Consider the following 18,775-nt stretch of genomic DNA (forward strand, 5'->3'; position numbering starts at 1 on the left):
GTTCCCTGCTGCTTTAGAGAAACACACACAGGTCACCTTTTCAGAGAAGAAAAAATGGTAAAACCTCCAGTACACGGCCACATTTTTACCCAAGAGATATTACTGCGAGGCCTAATTCATCTATAATCCGGAAATGACTTCTTGTTGAAACATTCAGGAGCAGTTGTCTTGAGCCTTAATGGAAAGTCCAACTATCAGAATTCAGGCCGGCAAGAGGGGGGAATGTGTGGATTGCTGTGAAGGGTCTAGCGAGACTTCTGTGGCCTTTTTGAGCACCAAGGAGAGAAGGATAGAAATAAACCATAAGAACATAACTAAGTGCACCTCCGTGAGGCAAAAATATTCAATATTAATATTAATACGGTGAATATGCAAGTATTAAAATATTCATTGCTAGACATGAAAATTTGAAAACTTTCTTTTTTCTTACAATAATACTTCAGTCATAAAAATTCATGATATGATTGAGTACCAGTTTTGTAGCCACAAGGTGGAGGTTTCTCCTTATTTATGTGGCTTCACGGTTCCAGCTAGAAGTTGATCAGACTAACAGTGGTCTTGGAAAGCTAACCCTGTTTTTGCGCATGATAAGCAGATGCAGGAGAGGGCACCGAATGCCCAAGCAAATTGGGGTCCTGCTTTTCTGTTTCTTTCCTGAAGTCAAGCCTTTTCTAAAAAACAAAATAAAACGTTACAGAATGAATAGAATTTTAAATGCTTGCTTAGAAAACATTACCCACATGGGAATGCACCAAGGAAGTTATTGAACATTGGGATGAGTGCACTGGGTATATTTATGAGCAATTTCTTCTGAAAATAAAAGAAAATATTGACTGCTAGCATGCCAGTTGAGAGTCAAGTACTGTGAGACTTGAGTGCGTGTTAGGGGTAGTTAAATGAACCCACACTCTCTTAAAATTCTCATTCATCATCTTTTGTGTGTGTGTGTTTGCATGTGTATTTGTATATATTGTATTTATATCTAAATATATGTGTGCCTATATTCAGAGAAGAGAGGGAGATTTGTAGGACAAAGCTGTTTCCATATTGATGGTGCTTCACTATCTTCCAAAATGGTTTTTTACCTTGTCTTCTAAAAGAGAAACTGGTAGTAACAAGCCAAGCGTCTTCTGTAGTGATGGTCATATTTTGAGAAGGTGGATCACTCAGAAAAGAATCTTATGCCTCCAAGCCAGAGATGTGACATTTAGGAAATTATGGAGTCAGAGTGGTCTTATCTCTTACCAAAAATGTGTATAAAGAAGAACAGAGAAGTAATAATAAGTAATGCTTATTGAATGCTTACAGCAGGCTCACAGCAACTCCGTGAGGTAGGAAATATCATTTTGTCCTTTTTACAGATGAAGAAACTAAGGCACAGAGAAGTTGAGTGTCTGATTAAGGCCCCAGTCAGTAAACGTGAGAGACAGGATTTGCACTAATGCCTTCCCACTGCATCTCCAGCTCTCTTCATGACTGCACCCTCTGCCGTACACAGACTTCTTCCAGAATGTGCTGGGAAAGGGCAGTTAGGCTAAGATTAATTCTGAGCATGAATGTGGACTTCTGAGAATTATATGAGAGGACCGTGGTGATAAGTGTTGATAACCAGCAACCTCTTCATTTATGTGCACGTGTGTGTATATGTGTATGTTTATATGTGTGTATATACACGCCTAGGGAGAGAGAGAGAGTATATATGCATATGTTTATATGTATGCATTTATCTTTAAAGAGACAGAGACAGAGAGGCAGAGGCAGAGAGGGAGACAGAAAGATATACCATAGAATTCACCTATTTAAATTGTATAATCCAGTGGTTTTTAGTATAGTTAAAGATCATCATCATTACTATCATTTTTAGAAGATTTTCAACATCATAAAGAAACTCCAGTAGTACTTACTAGCAGTTATTCTCCATTTACCCCCAGCTTACCACAAGGCAATTCCCCCCCTCCCTACCCCAGGCCACCACTAATCTACTTTCTGTCTCTATAGATTTGCCTATTCTGATATTGTATGGATTCATGCAATATGAGGTCTTTGGCCACTGGCTTCCTTCTCTTGGCTTGTTTTTAAGGTTCATTCCTATTGGAGCATATATCAGTACTTCATTCCTTTGACTGCTGACTACTGTTCCATGGTATGGGTAGACCACATTTTGTTGGCACATTCATCACTTGATGGACATTGGGTTGTTTCCACTTTTTGGCTATTTTGAAAAATGCTGTTAAGAACATTCATGTACAAGTTTTTGTGTGGATATGTATGTTTGGTATATAAATTAGGGGTGGAATTGCTGGGTTGTGTGATAACTCTGAGTTTAACCTTGTAAAGAATTACTACCATTGGTAGCAATTGCTCCCAAAGCAGTTGCACAATTTTCCATTCCCACCAATAGTGCATGAAGTTTCTGTCTCCTTACCAAAAATTTTTATTATCTGTCTTTTTGATTCTCGCCGTCCAAGTGGTGTGAAATGTTATTTCATTGAGTTTTTTATTTCATTCCCCTAATAAATGATGATATTAAGCATCTTTTGTATTTAGTTTGGCCATCTGCATATCTTTTTTCAGCCATCTGTATATCTGATATCTATTCAGATACTTTGCTCATTTTTTAATTGGGTCATTTATGTTTTTATAATTGAGTTGTTGTATTTCTTTATGTATTTTACCTATATGTTCCTTATCAGATATGTGATTCGCAAATATTTTCTCCCATTCTGTATGTTACTTTTTCACTCTCTTCATGATGTCTGTTTCTGCAGAAAAGTTTTTATTTTGATAAAGTTCAGTTTTTCTGTTTTTTTTTCTTTTGCTGCTTGTGTTTTTGGTGTCAAATCTAAGAAATTGTTGGCTAGTCCAAGGTCACAAAGATTTGTGCTGTGTATTCTTCTAAGCATTTTATAGTTTTAGATTTTACATTTAGATCTTTGGGCCATTTTGAGTTTGGTTTTATATATGGTGTGAGGTAAGGGTCCACCTTTGTTCTTTTGCATGCTGATACCATTTGTTCCAGCATCATGTGTTGAGAAGATCATTCATCCTCCTTCTAGCCTATCACCTGTATTGTCTTTTTTTTATAATAATTTTTTATTGTATTATGTTAGTCACCATACAGTACATCCCTAGTTTTTGATGTAAAGTTCCATGATTCATTACTTGCGTATAACACCCAGTGCACCATGCAATATGTGCCCTCCTTAATACCCATCACCCGCCTATCCCATTCCCCCACTCCCGTCCCCTCTAAAGCCCTCAGTTTGTTTCCCAGAGTCCATAGTCTCTCATGGTTCATTCCCCCTTCTGTTTACCCCTCCTTTCTTCTTCCCTTTCTTCTCCTACTGATCTTCCTACTTCTTATGTTCCATAAATGAGTGAAACCATATGATAATTGTCTTTCTCTGCTTGACTTATTTTGCTTAGCATTATCTCTTCCAGTCCCGTCCATGTTTCAGCAAATGTTGAGAAATCGTTCTTTTTGATGGCTCAGTAATATTCCATTGTGTATATGGACCACATCTTAATCCAGTCATCTGTTGAAGAGCATCTCGGCTCCTTCCATGATTTAGCTATTGTGGACAATGCTGCTATGAACATTGGGGTGCATATGGCCCTTCTTTTCACTACATCTGTATCTTTGGGGTAAATGCACTGTAGTCCAACCTGTATCGTCTTGATACCCTTGCCAAAAATCAACTGACCATAAGTATGAGAGCATTTATGTCTGGACTCTCACTTCTGTTCCGCTGATATATATCCTTATGCCAGTACCATGCTATTTTAATTACTATAGCTTTGTAGAAAGTTTTGAAATGTGGGAAGTGTGAGTCCTTCAACTTTGGTCTTCTTTTTCAAGATTATTTGGGCTATCCTGGGTCCCTTGAACTTCTGTATGAATTTTAGGGTCATCGTATGAATTCCTTTGAAGAAACAAGGTGGATTTAATGAGGATTGAGTCTATAGATCAATGTGGGGAGTACTGCTAACTTGACAATACATGTCTTCAGATCCTTGGACAGAAAATGTCATCAGTGACCTCTTCAGCCATGTCTCTCAGTCCTTTGGAATTTGTTGAGAGCTGCTTTGGCTTCTGACAGGAGTAAACTGAGATGAACTATCATGTGCTTGATTTCTAGTGTCTGAGAGCTACCTTGGGAAACAGACCAAGGCTGGGGTAATGGACTTTATTTTTTGTCAATAGGAGTTACCCACAGACACAAGGACTCTCTTGCCCTCTAGTTTCTCCTTGACTTGCAAAAGCTAAGATAACTCTGACCTCACAGTGTGAAATTCCACCTCCCCATGTTTCCATGTGGCTCTTGGTAACTAAATGTTTAAACTACATCACGCTAAGAGTAAACCGGATTTTGTGACTTCCCTAGCGTGCTTGAACTCCTCAAACAAAATGACCAATACTAAGTCCTCTGTGACCACAATGAAGTGAAATAGCATTTTGATCCCCCTGGCAAATTCGGAACTTTTCTTAACAGAGAAGCCCTATCATTTGTTTGGGACCATGCTCCACCAAATCTACTTTTGTTTTATGGATACAGAGGAAATGTGAGGTGTTCCTGAACTCAGCAGTCACTGCTCAAGTATCTACCTGCTTTGCTGATTTAGAGCCAGACTGTGAAAGGCATACTCGCGTCTACATGAGAAAAGCAGGAGATATGATTTGGCCTGAGGCCAACCAGAAAATGTGTTTGTTGCATTCCACAGTCTGGGTCATGGGGTAAGACAAATTATCCCATCTGGCCTTAGACCTATGGAGCTCCTGCGGGAATGTAGTGACTTTGTCACACAGCATAATCTTGTAATACTCTGTCCATCTGTGACTGGTCTGCTTCTCCAAAGGGGAAGACGCTCTGCTGCTTCATGCTGCTCTTTACTTATTACCCCACTGTCTCTTTGCTTCGTGGCCCCATTGTCTCATTTCTCTGGGTCTTCTGTGTAGGCTGTTGATCTTTGAGGAGCTAAGACTGCCCCGAGACTTTTTTTTGAGAGAAATCATCCCCCACATTCACAGTACACACTAGGTATATGCAAATGTACAGAGAGGAAAAGAAGGTTACGAAAGTTCCAAAAAGCACCCTACAATTGGGCCAAGAATTGCTTCATTTTCCCAAGAGGAAGGAAGAGTAGACTCTGTGTTATTTACGGAGAGCACCATTTCATTGTCAACACTGGATAGACACATAATTTTTCATCAACAAACTTGTATTTGAGGAAGTACCTCATAAGAATCTTTCTCAACATAAAGAAAGCCTTGCTTTTCATTTGGATACCGGATGCAAGGCCAGATAAATAGCATGAGTCTGGGGAAGTAAGGGGTTCTGTTTCCTCTCTTCCCTGTTGCCGAGAGTGCTCTAGGTGAAATGTTAGGTATCACTGGGACAGGGTAATAGTGTGTGGGCTAACAGTGAGGTTTTGGTGTGGTCTAATATCTAGGGACCTGGGCTCTTCCCCTGAGTAAATCAATAAGAAGGCACAGAGTCACCAACAACGCTAGGTCATGGAGGACACTGTGGGGGGGAACACTCATTAGGCCTCTGGGTTTAGAGCCAGAGATAAGGGCGGGGAGAACTTTATTCCTCTTTACAAAGAAAATGACACACCTCAATGGAGGACATCATATGCTAACCTGATATACTTAGGAAATCAGCTTGCTTTCTTACCATGGGGCTAATCCACAATTTCTTATGACTTTACCCTCTTTTCTAATGTTGGACTCTTTTTCTCCTAAGGAACCGAGACTCTATTTCTATCATTGACTGTTCCATTTTACCTCGTTCTAAAATAGGTTTTCAAAAGGTACTGCCCTACAGATTACACAAAGCAAAAGTTGCATCTGATATCCCAGATACTACCTCCAAAAGAAATATACCATTTAAACAAAAACATGCACTTTTATTATACATAGTTACTTAAAACCTTACTATATGGATTTTTTAGCCAGTCTCCTACTGTATCAAAAAGAGGCAGATTGCAGTTAAAAAAAAATGGGGGAAGGGAATGAAACACCATTCAAAATATAGGCTGCACCCTGGGCTCCTTCTCCCACACCTCTCCACACATACACATGAGCCCACACATGCGTACACACACACAAACACACACACACACACACACACACACACACTGCTATAAAATGAGACTGGCTTTTCAAAATGATTATTCTGAAGTCCCAGATGTCAATGAAATGTAATTAGTTGTGTGTGTGGGGGGGTGTATTTCCAGAGTAGTGAAGTAATATACTTTAGATTTTCCCAAAACAGTAGAAACATGCTAACTTTTTTTTCTCCCTTTCTGTCGTAACTTCAGCGAGCCAGGACACCTCGTCACCGAGCGTTATAGCTAATCAACATTTCCTTCCAGCTGTGTGGGAACATATGCTGTCTCCAGCCTGGTTCCCAGCCCTGGCTAAGATCATTGTCACCTGGAAACTTTTTTAACTTGTGTATTCCCTGTCCCCGCCTCACACCTATCGAATGACAATCTGGAGGGTGAGTGAGGAGGGAGATGGAGCCATTGCCAGCCCATAAAGCACCTGTTGTACAAATCTGGAGAAGCTTTGGAAATCCTTCAGATTGCACTTCTTGGCAGGTTGAGGGCAAGCTAGATTTCTGCCCTCCCTTTGCCCTACGGCCAGGGGCTCTTGTGCAGTATACAGCCTGCACAACCTTACGTGGTGGCCTTGTTTGTCATTTCGAAGGTTGCACCAGTGGTCCATGCACTGACACGGTTATCAGTCTGTAGACTAGCCTCTGCTATGCCTTTTTACTCTCATTATTGAAGAGGTGGGTGTTCCCAGGGAGCATTTCTGTGACTTGACAGAAGCCTTGTAACCAGTGGCAGAAGGCTTAGGAATGTACTCATACCAGGAAAAAAAAAAAAAAAAAAGTTAAATGCTAAACTAAGAGAAGAGACATTAGGACACCAAATCAGTCTCTAGGAGTGATGGAAAAGAGAGAGGAACTAGCATCCATGGATGAGGGGAAGCAGGGGCAAGAATAGGAAGAGAGGTGGGATGCTTATCTGAGTCTGGCCAGGAGTGGGGGTGTTAGGAGGAAAGCCTGCTGGCAAGTTTCTGGGAAGAGCCCAGCTCTTCTGCTCTTCCCAGCGAGCACAGCTAGGCCTGCAGTGGTCCCAGCCCCTCTCCCAAAGGACGGCCCCCTCTGTGCATTTCCCCAGACACTCAAAGCTGGACCGGGTGAGCAGGTGAACTGCTACTATAGGTACTGTCCTGACCCAAAATGATCTCTCATGTGGCTTAGCGATGCCTGAATTGTTAAAGTAATGGGGGACCTACCTTTCTTTGTGCAGTGACATAAAAGTACAAATTCAAGTGCAAATGAGCTTTAATTAAGATGCATGCACCCAATCAACCAGCATGGACAGCATTCATGCAGGAGCCTATGTGCGTCTGTGCTATTTTGTGGGGAGGGAGTTCCGCAAAAGCAGAACATGGGGTCCCTGAGGTGAGGGCAGAGGAGGGGGTTTGTCTTGGGAAAAGAAAGGCTGCAGAATCAGCCAGAGCTCCCCAAGTTCCCCATCTGCCTAGCAGTCTGTTCTGTTTGCTTCTATCCTGGTCCGGACGAAGCAGGTCATGCTCTCTGGTGCTTTTGTCTTGCAGCTGCAAATGCAAACATCAATGATTTGCATGACTTATCAAGATTTTTTTTTCCAACTTGGTCATTTCTATAAAGCAGATCCTTTTTTTAATCTGTCTTTAAAATTCATAGCATCCGAATAGAACGACTTAACAACCATTTGTTAAGTGTCTCCCAAGTTGTGTGCAGCCACGGTGCTGGTGCCGGGAACTCGAGGGTGAAGCGTTGCCGGCTCCTGGCCTGCAGAAGCTCACGTCCTCTCGGCGCACACTGCGTGGGCACAGGTGGATGTGCCTGTGAGTAATGTCTCTACGCCAACAGGAAGCGGCTGCTTTGTTAGCAAGAGGATTAGAAAAGCAGAAAAAGTATTATGACTCTATACTTTGGTTCTTCTCTTCTATAATCATCAAGCGCAATTATTATTAACAAATCTCTCTCTGCTCGACTATATGTTTAATAGCTTGTTGCTCAGGAACCAGACACTGAATTGAAATCATGTCCTTCGTTCGCTAATGCCCCCAAAGATTGCAGGACTGGCAGAAGGAATATGAACAATGAGCAAGACGAGGAGTTTGGGTTCTATCTCTGAGAAGGAGAAGTAATGACACCCCAGATGATTTATTTTATCGCATTCATGCAGTCACAAATGCCTGGTGAATGCTGGTTTCACACTGAGGCTGCTGGCATAATGCATCAGGCATGAAATGCACGAACATTTCTTTAGAGCTGCTTAGCTGAAGTTTATCACGATCATTCAGCCATTGCCTAGCAACTTGGGAAGGCTATCAAAGAGCTCTTTGTCCTCAGTCCTGGCAAAAACAGTCCCTCACAGATCGCCTTATCAGCGTTAGAACGTTTATCAGGAAAAAATGCTTCCATTGAACCAGAGATCCCTGCAAATTTAAAGATACCCCCTTCCCATTTTGTCCCCTCTCCCAAATGTGTTAGGGAGTTGCTTCCTGAAGTAATTCCTATCAGAACCTTTATCTGTTCTTTGGTTAACATTCCAAAAGAATTTCTTCAGGATGTTTCCAGAATTCTTCTATTGCTTTGTAATCTGGGCTAGCATTAAAAAAAAACAAACCTGAGCTCAAGAAGGTATATCTTCTCAAAAATCAGCAAGGCAGACATTTCCACCCCCTTAGATGGGAAGGGTCACCATTTTAGGCACACAAAAGAGAAATATGCTGGGTTTCCTGGTTTACATGTGCTTTTCATCCCTTCTTTTGGGAAAGAGAATTATTTGGTTGCTCCATCTAGTTGGAAAATGGCTCTGAATATCATGTTGGAAAGAGGGACTGTGCTTATTGATGCATTCAACAAATCTGTAACCCCCTCCATGTGCTAGGTACTGTAGTGAGCAAAACCCCCATCTCTCTTTCAGGAAGCTGCCAGAATTCATTCATTACCTGCGTGGAAAAAGGGGGTGCGGAGGTGGGGCAGCTACAGACCTTTCATCTCCGTTCTCTCTTACATTTCTCTGGAATTTATCCTCCCTGCATTCCAACTGTCAATGACTTAGTTTAAGACCTTGTCCTGTTTATCTTTTTTCTTTCTTTCTTTCTTTTTTTTTTTTTTACCTGCATAACGTGCAACAGCCACCCAACACAGGTCCTCTCTCTTCCGGGCTCATCCTCCTCATACTGTCTTCTGCCCTCCTGCCAACCACAAATTTAATTATGTGCTTCTCCTACTTAATTGTCCATTTGGTCCCTGTCAACCCCAAGGGGGAAGCTCACGCTCCACAGCATGGCGTTCTGGGCTTTGTCTACGTGCCACGACCTGGCTACCCAAAGACCTGTCCTGTTCTTCCCAACCCCAGTTTTAGCTGTCCCTAGTGCGGCATGTACTTCTTTGAACTTCTGAGTCTTGTACCCACCATTCCATTAGCTTGGAACCCTTGTCCACCTTCACAAGCTATTTCCTTTTCTGACTGTGATCCCCAGACAGAGTTAGGGGTGCTTATTCCAGGGCCGTTATCATTCTCCAATAGGAGGTCTCTCTTAAGAGAACTTATCACCAATAAGCCAATAGCCGCTAGACCTCTTGAATGTTGATTAAGCTGAATTCTTTTCTCTGTCTTTGATGTAAAAAGGAAACAGAAGAATATCTTGTAGGATTCCAGCCTAGTTTGCGAAGATTGGGGTGAAATTGATGGAAATAATTTAGGAATAACACACTAAAAAAAAAATGGTTAAAGCAAACTTACAATTTCCTATCCTGAAAAAAAATTTATTGCGGGGTTAGCTTTACGCAGAGGTCACACCAGTAGCCATATACCCAGTATAACCTAGAGAAGCGCTTACCCAGTTACGCCCTCTGCGAGCCTCACTGCCTGGTATTTCACAATTAGAGATTTATTTCTTAGGCTCCTCACGTGTGAATTCCCTTAAAATATAAGTATTCTCTGGAGAAGGTGACAACTCAATAATCGATTTATCTTCTCTTGTCTTACCTATAAGATGAAGGGAAAGATAATAAGAGGGCACAGACCTCTGAAGGGGAGGAGTAGCAATAGGAGAAAATGGGGCAGCAAGAGGAAAAAACGCAGCTTCATACTTTGTCTACAAATAGATTAAGCATTAATATCTGAAAAATGATGATTCATTTTTACTGATGGTAGAGAAAAAGAAAAGGGATTGAATTTTTAGGGGAAGTCAGTAATAGAATTATTAGAATTTGCTTTCTAAGGAAAGACTTATCTGCAATCCCGAAATAAAAGATTTTTAAAAGTAAACCCGGTTCTGTTTAAATATGCTTATACCATTGGAGACAGAAGATTTGATAGATGATCTCTAGAATTCCCTGTGATTCTCTGGAAATGAAATCATGGGTAAATCATGTGAAACAAGCGTATCATTGTAATGGATCTCTTTGCTATATTGTGGGCCCTGTTACTCTATGAAAATTACCTCGATAAAGTTGATTATGACAGATGGTTATGCTATCCAGCTGGACAAACCTATTAGGGAAGACGAGTCAGATATGAAATAAAGGATCACTTTATTCAGATTTGCCAATCTGCCCTGGAGTCATTTTTCTTAACATGCTTTGATTGAGAATGTGCTAAGTCATCTGTAAATTATGATAATCTGTAATGTAAAAAAGCAGCAGATAATTTTGACCTAAAGTGTGCTCCATTCCAACTTAACTGCATTTATTTAATGTGAAGGAGAGATTTGGCAAGTAGCTAGTGAACCAAATCACCATGAATGGCTAAGTCCCACACTTCCTCAAGCTCCCACCCCACAAAAATGTGCCCAAAATGAGGACTAATTTTCAGGATGATTTTCAGATTAACTCAGCTTCCACATCTCGAAAATCCGAACTGGGATTTGCATGCACGGCTCCAAACCCAAATGGCCAGGGTTGTCTGAGTATCTGTGAAGCGATGCCCCATCTTAGCGGCCATTAAATAGGAGTCCTGGCTCATGGTCAGAGCTCAGGACCTGAATTCGAACAGAGTGAAGCCTGTAACAGGTTACCCTTGTTGATACTCCCTTCAGACTCACAAAACAAAATTTAGGTTTGTGGCCTCCTTTTGAAGTGGTTTATTCCTCAATGTGTTTGATGTTCTCCCTTGTGCAGGTGTCAGCCAAAACACCAGGTAACTCCATAGCGGGCCAGTCACATGTGGTGAGCATAGCATTTGCACGCCATTCCACCTTAGCTTTTCAAAAGAGGTTTGAAGGGGAGAAAAAAAAAAAAAAGATCATATGTTCGTGAACTCAAGGAAAAAAAAATCACAGTAGGCCAAAATTCGGTATTTAATTCTATAGGGAGCCCTTAAACCCCGGTGAGCTTATAAGAGGTCTGAACTCCTTCTTCAGCCAGCAGTGCAAGCTCAGATAATCGTCTGTTGTTGGTTCAAGCTAGACACAATGAGGTCTGTGCGCTTTCATGCCTACTTAACAGCCTTTACCAAGTGGGAGACTTTCGGAAGGAGAAAAATGGGAACAGTCCAAAGTGGAGTTATGGCTCCGCAGAAATGACTGTGTACCAATGAGCCATGTTCACGTTATGGTTTGGGGCTGCTCCTGTTTTAAGCTTTGGGCCATAGAAGCAAAAACTGTAATACAAAACATGCCTTTCTCAGCTTCCGTGGTGCTGGGTGGTGACAGCGTTCTGGAATCCCTGAGTGTGTGCCTGCTGGTTCCTCCTGTGTTTTCCCTTGGTCTGAAGCCAGCCGTAGCCAGTTCACTACTAATTATAACTCATTGCTTCTCAATGCAGAGAGCATGTCTTTGAGTTGTGGAGAGTTCTGACTTACAAGAAAGAGGTGCCTGTTGTATTTCAAAGACAGACTTACCAAAGAGACTTCTATTTACCTCAAAAAAAAAAACCCCCAAAAAACAAAGAAACCTGGTTTTATTTTTATTTTTGCGACTTTGGGTTTTTTTTTTTTTTCCCCTTGTGTTTCCTTTAGGCATTTGTTCATTCATGACCAGCCTCAGAGTTTCTGTTCCCAGGGTGAGAGTTAAAAACCTACGTAGAGTATCCTAATAATCAATAACTTAGACAACAGCTGTAAATAGCATGAGTTGTGATATTCTGCCTTTATCTGCCCAGTGTCAGATGAAGTTTTTAAAGAGGAATTTAGTGGCACAGAGGAGTGTATCTTTCCATCCTGTACAATGTATCATCAAAATGTTTTAAGATGGTATGTGCTCCAGGGGGAAGTTTTTCTTTATGTAAAACAATTTAACCACTTTTTACTTCTCTTTATCTTTCTATGCTTTGTTCATTTCTCTGTAAAGATAAAGAGTGGGGGGTAGAAGGAAGTTGCTGAGGGCTCAATGATAAAATATTTTTTGATAAATTTTGCCTTTAATAGAGCCCTTGGGCTTCCCATTTGCTCCCTCCTTCTAAAAAACCGAAAATCCATATAACAAAGGTGTTTTATTCCTGCTCTTTTATGACTCCATAGAAAATCATCTTTGGATTATTTTGTTAGGGTGACACAATACATGATTACACAGTATATGATAATATAAGTGCATGTAAGTGAATTTTAAACCTTATGTCATCCCTGCTCACTGTTGCCTGGGATCACTCAGCTTGGGGACCATGACCGTGGTCCTCGTCTGGGACTTGGCACCCCAGAGGCGCCTGCCTGCATTGCCTCTCACTCAGCCTTGTTCCTGTGCTTTGTTTCAGGTGTCCACTGTGACAGCGTGTGTGCTGAGGGACGCTGGGGCCCCAACTGCTCTCTGCCCTGCTACTGTAAAAACGGGGCTTCGTGCTCCCCAGACGATGGCATCTGTGAGTGTGCACCAGGGTTTCGAGGCACCACTTGTCAGAGAAGTAAGTATCTCATTAGGAGACAATGTCTGTCTTCCCTTCTTAGGCACTGGGTAGGTATGGAATTATGGCCTCTTTCCCACCCCTCAGCTGTTCTGTTGCAGTCGAGGGCACAGGAGACAATAATAGGTCTCCCCGTCCCTTGCAGAGCTGTCCTTGATAGCACTGCCCCAAGAGCTTTATTCGTTCCAACCTTCAGGACGAGCCTAACAGATGGGGCTTTAGCCGTTCCTTCTCAGTAATGATTTCAATGCCTCACTGGCATCATCATCAGGATATGTCTCTTGATCCTGCCTTAAATCTTACAAATGGTGTTCCAGAAATCCATTGACCTGTAAATATTTGATTCAGCAATTTTGGCATTGGTCTTACCTCAATTACCAGAAGTCAACATCAGCCAAACCTTGCGGCAAATCATACATCCTGCTAGTAGTCTTACAGCCAGTGCTATGGGGAAAATAGCACTGCAGAGTTAAAAATGGGGGCTGTTGACATGGGTCAATAAGACTTTGAAGTTAGGAAGGGATCCATAAGATTTTACTAAGTTTTTTAGTAAATGTAATCAAGAAGAGTGTATGACTACAAGATACCCTATCCTAATTTTTAAACGACTTTTCTTTCATTAAAAGCGCTATGCATTCATCCTGTATTTAAATCCAAGGAATCTCTTGAGAAGGACCTAATTGTGCAGCACTTTTTGCTTGCTCACTTTTCAATCACCATCATTTATCTGGACCACGTTGAGGAGGAACAATCCTTTAAATGCAGACCGGAGATTTATTTATTCTTTAAGAATAAAGGATCGACACATGGCTTGAGAGTATTTATTTGGGATTTTAGAATTATATTTCCTTTCATTTGTTTCTTCAACAAAAATTCTTCAAGCCCCTGTTCTGTGCCATGCCTCGAGTTAACTAGGACCATAACTGAGAAAATTGAGAGAGCTGAGACATTTGCCGGCCCTCGAGCAATCCAGTCTAGTGGTTTCTTTTCATTATTAAAGAGTACCCTTCTTCCTTCCGTGGTGGTGGTTTTATAATTGGAAAATTCTCAATATTGTTAAATAAAAAAAGAATTTTTCCCCAAACTGGAACTAGATGCTGATGTGGAATTTGAGAGGCACACATCTCAGGAACGATAACTGTTGATTTCCATTCTATTTTCAGTCTGCTCCCCTGGTTTCTATGGGCATCGCTGCAGCCAGACATGCCCACAGTGTGTGCACAGCAGTGGGCCCTGCCACCACATCACAGGCCTGTGTGACTGCCTGCCTGGCTTCACAGGTGCCCTCTGCAATGAAGGTAAGGGGTGCGAGTGTTTTGGGAGAGGCGTGCGATGATGGGCGAACCTCACGCAGCCTGTCCTCAGGCTTCCCCGAGGACACGTCTTCAGTGCTCTGCTCTCGAAACCTTCTGGTGCGCTGTGTCTGCAACTTCTACAAATATGACCAGAAGCTTTGAAAAGCTGGCTTGCTGCTCCGGCAGAATCTCTTTATTCTCTGAGCTGTGCGACTCTTCGGTTTTAATTGGAAACAGCCTCCCACGAAAGATTAATAGGGGGAGGAAGGGTTTCGACTCCCTGAGCGGGTGGCCATGAAGTTAGGTTTCTAGAAATGTGATGATGTCTCCTGGTTTGGGATGCCTTCATGAGAGATCTTTGGCTTCATGTGTCTGCAAAAATGAGCCCATTCAAGATGAGGAATGCTGTTGAGTGGAGGCAGCCAGTAAACGGGCGGCTGGGTGGATGGCTTTCAAAGTCATTTCCTGCCCCCAGACTAGAGTTCCGTGAGCTGAGATATACTTGTGCATTACTGACCTATAACTTTTTCACAGTGTGTCCCAGTGGCAGATTTGGGAAAAACTGTGCGGGAGTTTGTACCTGTACGAACAACGGGACCTGTAACCCCATTGACCGATCTTGTCAGTGTTACCCAGGTTGGATTGGCAGCGACTGCTCTCAACGTGAGTCTTGTTTGAGAACAACCATGTAATATCTGTTTGTTTTCACATTCCTTAGGCTGGAAGTAGGAGTGTTTCTATAATCAAGAAATAATACATGAATAATTATGATATACATTGTAATAATTGTAAGTGGCCTTTTTTCCCCCATTAAGAGCTCTATGCAATGTTCCTGTGTTAAATCCAAGTATGTCTTAGAAAGAACCTAAGTAGGTAGCATTTTGCTTATTCACTTTTCAGTGCTTCTTCGTCTGTAAAATGAGGGCATTGTACTCAGAAAGTCCATTCTCAGTGTTAGATCAGACCTCAAGGGTCAGCTATTAATTTTCCCTTGTTCTTGGACAAAAATGGTGCACACAATCATAGGAGAATTTTTTTTCCATTTTTTGAAATTACTTCAGACGTATTATCTTTATTGGGCCATATTCCCTACTGGGTAACCAAATAGAAATTTTAGATGGTCCTCCTTTTTTTCCCTCCAGTTTTATTGAGAAGTAATTGACATACATCACTGTATTAGCTTAAGGTGTACAGCTTGATGATTTGAAGTGTATATATCATGAAATGATCGCCGTAGTAGGTTCAACTAACATCCATTGTCTCATGTCGATCCAATGGTGGTCCTCATTTTAAGCAGTTATAGTCTTAAAGCATTAGTATATATAAATAGGTGTTTTGTATTTTTTATTTGTTTGTTTGCTTTTTGTAAATCAAATCATTTTACCCCCAAATGTGACACAATTTCACACTTTATCTGAAGTTCTTATAGCTCTTCATTGGGCAGTAACCCCCAACGATTCCATTTTATTATTTTCTGCATCATCCAATTAAGAGTTTTTCTGAGTAAACCAATTCTTACATATAATTGAAACCTTAAAATTTAAGTTAGTCTCTAGTGACAGCTCCGGGGTAGACTTTATGTGACACTAGGTCCCTTGGTTTCTCTCGAGTCCCATCATTTGCCCCTCTGATCTCTGCTTAGATGTCCTCTCCTCGGGGAAGACTTCCCTGGAGGAGCAGCCCCAGCCATTCTTCCCCCATTACCCTGTTTTACTTTTTCTCATAGTACTTGTTGCCACTGTTTTCTCTCTTTGGCTGGCTGGTTGGTTAGCTGGTTTACCTGCCTGCCTCCCCTACTAAAATGTAAGGTTTCAGAGGGTGGTCTGGACCTTGTCTTGTCCTCTGCTCTCCCTTCTGTGTCTAGAATGGTTCTGGGCACATGGGAGCTCCATGTGCCTTTGTTAAGGAACTAAATCGACACACTTGAGATGATTTTTGCTCTGCCCACGTTACTGTGCAGTCTGTCACTGAATACAGCATCCGTAATGATGGTTGCTGTTGTGGTCAGCATTGCCATCTGGGTATTAGTCAGATTCGGAGCACCGTGCTTTCTCAGTCCTGATGCACACGGCTAGCCTCTCGCGTGCTAGGAGATGGGGCAGGAGGACGGAGCTCTCTCTGCTGGGTGCTGACCTGCAGGCTCTAACAGATCTCTCCATGCATGCTGTGGTTTCAGCCTGTCCACCTGCGCACTGGGGCCCGAACTGTATCCACACGTGCAGCTGCCACAATGGGGCCTTCTGCAGCGCCTACGACGGGGAATGTAAATGCACTCCTGGCTGGACGGGGCTCTACTGCACTCAGAGTAAGAGACAAGCCTTCTGAGGCTCACCGAGGGGAGCCACACCCGAGGAGGAGCAGCCTTGCCCTTTGCATGCACCAGCTGGGCTCAGCCAGGACTCCTGGCATTGGAGTGTTTCCTCTCCCTGATGACCGCTGGACGTTTAAATGTTTCTGTGTGGTTACGAGCTGGCACATTCCAGGTTTTCTGTCCGTATGTCATATCAGGACACTGAGGTGGAACAGTGCTAGATGGGATGGTGTGCAGCTTCTTTCCTAACTCTCCTTTAACCAGACCCTGTTTATACGTACCCAGCTCCCTATTGTTTACATATACATGTTTATGTGTATGCATATATATGTATACGTATACACACATACATACACTGTTTTTAGTATATGATCCCTCTTATATGAAGAACAAAGACAAATAGATCAATTGTTTGGGAACGTGCATGGAGAGTAATGAAAGTGTTCCATATAATTTTTCAAATTGGGGTGTGGTTACATGAATGTAAACCCTGTCATTTATTCTAATAACAAAAGGTTGGGGTAAGTGACAGTGACTAGAAGGCGGTGGAGGTGACAAGCCCCATTCCCTAACGTAATGTGTGCTCTTGGAGAAGATTGCTTTCTGTGGTTCTCAAACTTGAGCGAGCTTCAGAATCACCAGGTGGCTCGATACACACAGACTGCTGGCCTCACTCCCAGAGTGTCTGATTCACTGGTTCTGGGGTGGGACCTGAGAATTCACATTTCTGACAACTTTCCACATGGTAATGCCAGGCTGGGGTCATGCTCTAAGAGCCACTAGTTCTTATTTCCATTTTATATCCCATAGTGTCCTAATCGTTTCTTCTATGAGGTTTTTGCCATCATAGCATATAATGTGCAAAGTACTCCACATCCCAGCACTGTCGGGGAAAAAAAGACTCTTCTCTGTCCTCTTGCCTTCAAATGAATAAAGGAGACAAGACAGGAAAGCACGAATTATGGCTATTATCAATAAAAAATCATAATTTATTCTTTAAAAAATTTTTAAATAATATATAATTTTAAGTCACAGAAATGAGCTGAGAAGGAAAGATGGGTGAGAAATTAGGTGATTCTTGTTGAATACTAATTAGGGGACATATTAGAGAAGAAGCCAAACAAGCGTTTTGAAACTTTCTGGAAGAGGGTGTAGACCTTGAGCCATGATTCAAAAGAGAGAGTTGGCCAGGCGAGAGCATGTCTTGAGCACATTCTCCCAAGATTGTATATACAGAAATGTTTTCGAGCTCGTTAGAGAACAGTGCTTGGGTTATTGTTTATCATTCCAAAATCCGGGTCTACCTCAATCAGAGGACCTTTTTAAGTGGGCATAGCATAAGACGGTGGGAAGAATGTGGGGCCTGGAGCCAGACTTGCCTGCATTTCTATCATGGCCCTGCCAACCTGCCACTGGCTGGCTCTGTGACTGAGGGGGTCCTCAGGGCTTGGTTCCCATCTATAGGTAGGGCTACCATAGAGAGTCCGTGAGAGGAAACACAGAGCAGGTGGTAAATAAAAACGTGGTGATGGTAGCTGTCCATGCGTGCTGGCCACTGTGCTGTGCCTCTGTTTCTTGAAAGTTGAACTTTCATTACAACCACTCTAAGAAAAAGGGAAAGTAAAAATCCCACGTGATATTTAGAAATGGCCCTAGGCGCAGGCTGTATTGAAGCTTGCGTTATGCCAGGGAGCCCCGAAACACCCTTGCAGGGCAGCTGCTGGCCCGTGACAGCCCACAGGGCTCATGCGTGTCCTCAGCCCAACGGCCCCAGAGGCCTTCGTCTTGTAAATCGTGCACCAGGGTAAGGTTTATTGCTTTTTTACAAAGCACCCATGAAGTGCAGGGGTTTTTTGTTGTTTGTTTGTTTTTGTTTTTTTGGAAGTTTAGCATCCTACCACACACCTTTGATGAAGGAGCTAATATTACCTAAGTTAGCGACAGATACAGTGGACAGAGGTATAGCAGGCTTAGAGACATTCTGTACAGTAAGTACAAGCATTCATGTGATTCTAATATAAAGTACTCATTTCAGTCCATGGCACTTGAATCCGGGAGTCTAGTAGTTAAGTGAAAGAATACAAGGAAATGCCCCCATACTTCCGTGGGGTCGAAGGCATGCTTGCTAGAAGACACCCATCTTGTCTCCAGAAGCACCAGCAAGGGTTAAACCGTCAGGGGTAGAACTGTTCTGCTTCCCACTCATGAATTATGACCTCCTTGCAAGAGCCCCATCTTGGGACTTCAGAGAA

General features: G+C 42.3%; 1 protein-coding gene across 5 annotated transcripts in view; it reads left to right on the forward strand.

Annotated features, from left to right (window-relative positions):
- The window catches only part of MEGF10 (multiple EGF like domains 10), a 343,436-nt gene that overhangs the window by 305,497 nt on the left and 19,164 nt on the right, over positions 1-18,775 (forward strand). For all 5 annotated transcript variants that reach the window (XM_048221243.2, XM_044387359.3, XM_044387360.3 and 2 more), the window contains 4 exons: positions 12,771-12,917; positions 14,081-14,215; positions 14,747-14,875; positions 16,389-16,517. In XM_048221243.2, the coding sequence (XP_048077200.2) occupies positions 12,771-12,917; positions 14,081-14,215; positions 14,747-14,875; positions 16,389-16,517 (540 nt within the window). The remainder of the gene's footprint in view (positions 1-12,770; positions 12,918-14,080; positions 14,216-14,746; positions 14,876-16,388; positions 16,518-18,775) is intronic.

The sequence above is a fragment of the Ursus arctos genome, unplaced genomic scaffold, assembly GCF_023065955.2.
Source record: "Ursus arctos isolate Adak ecotype North America unplaced genomic scaffold, UrsArc2.0 scaffold_5, whole genome shotgun sequence".
Classification (NCBI taxonomy): Eukaryota; Metazoa; Chordata; class Mammalia; order Carnivora; family Ursidae; genus Ursus; species Ursus arctos.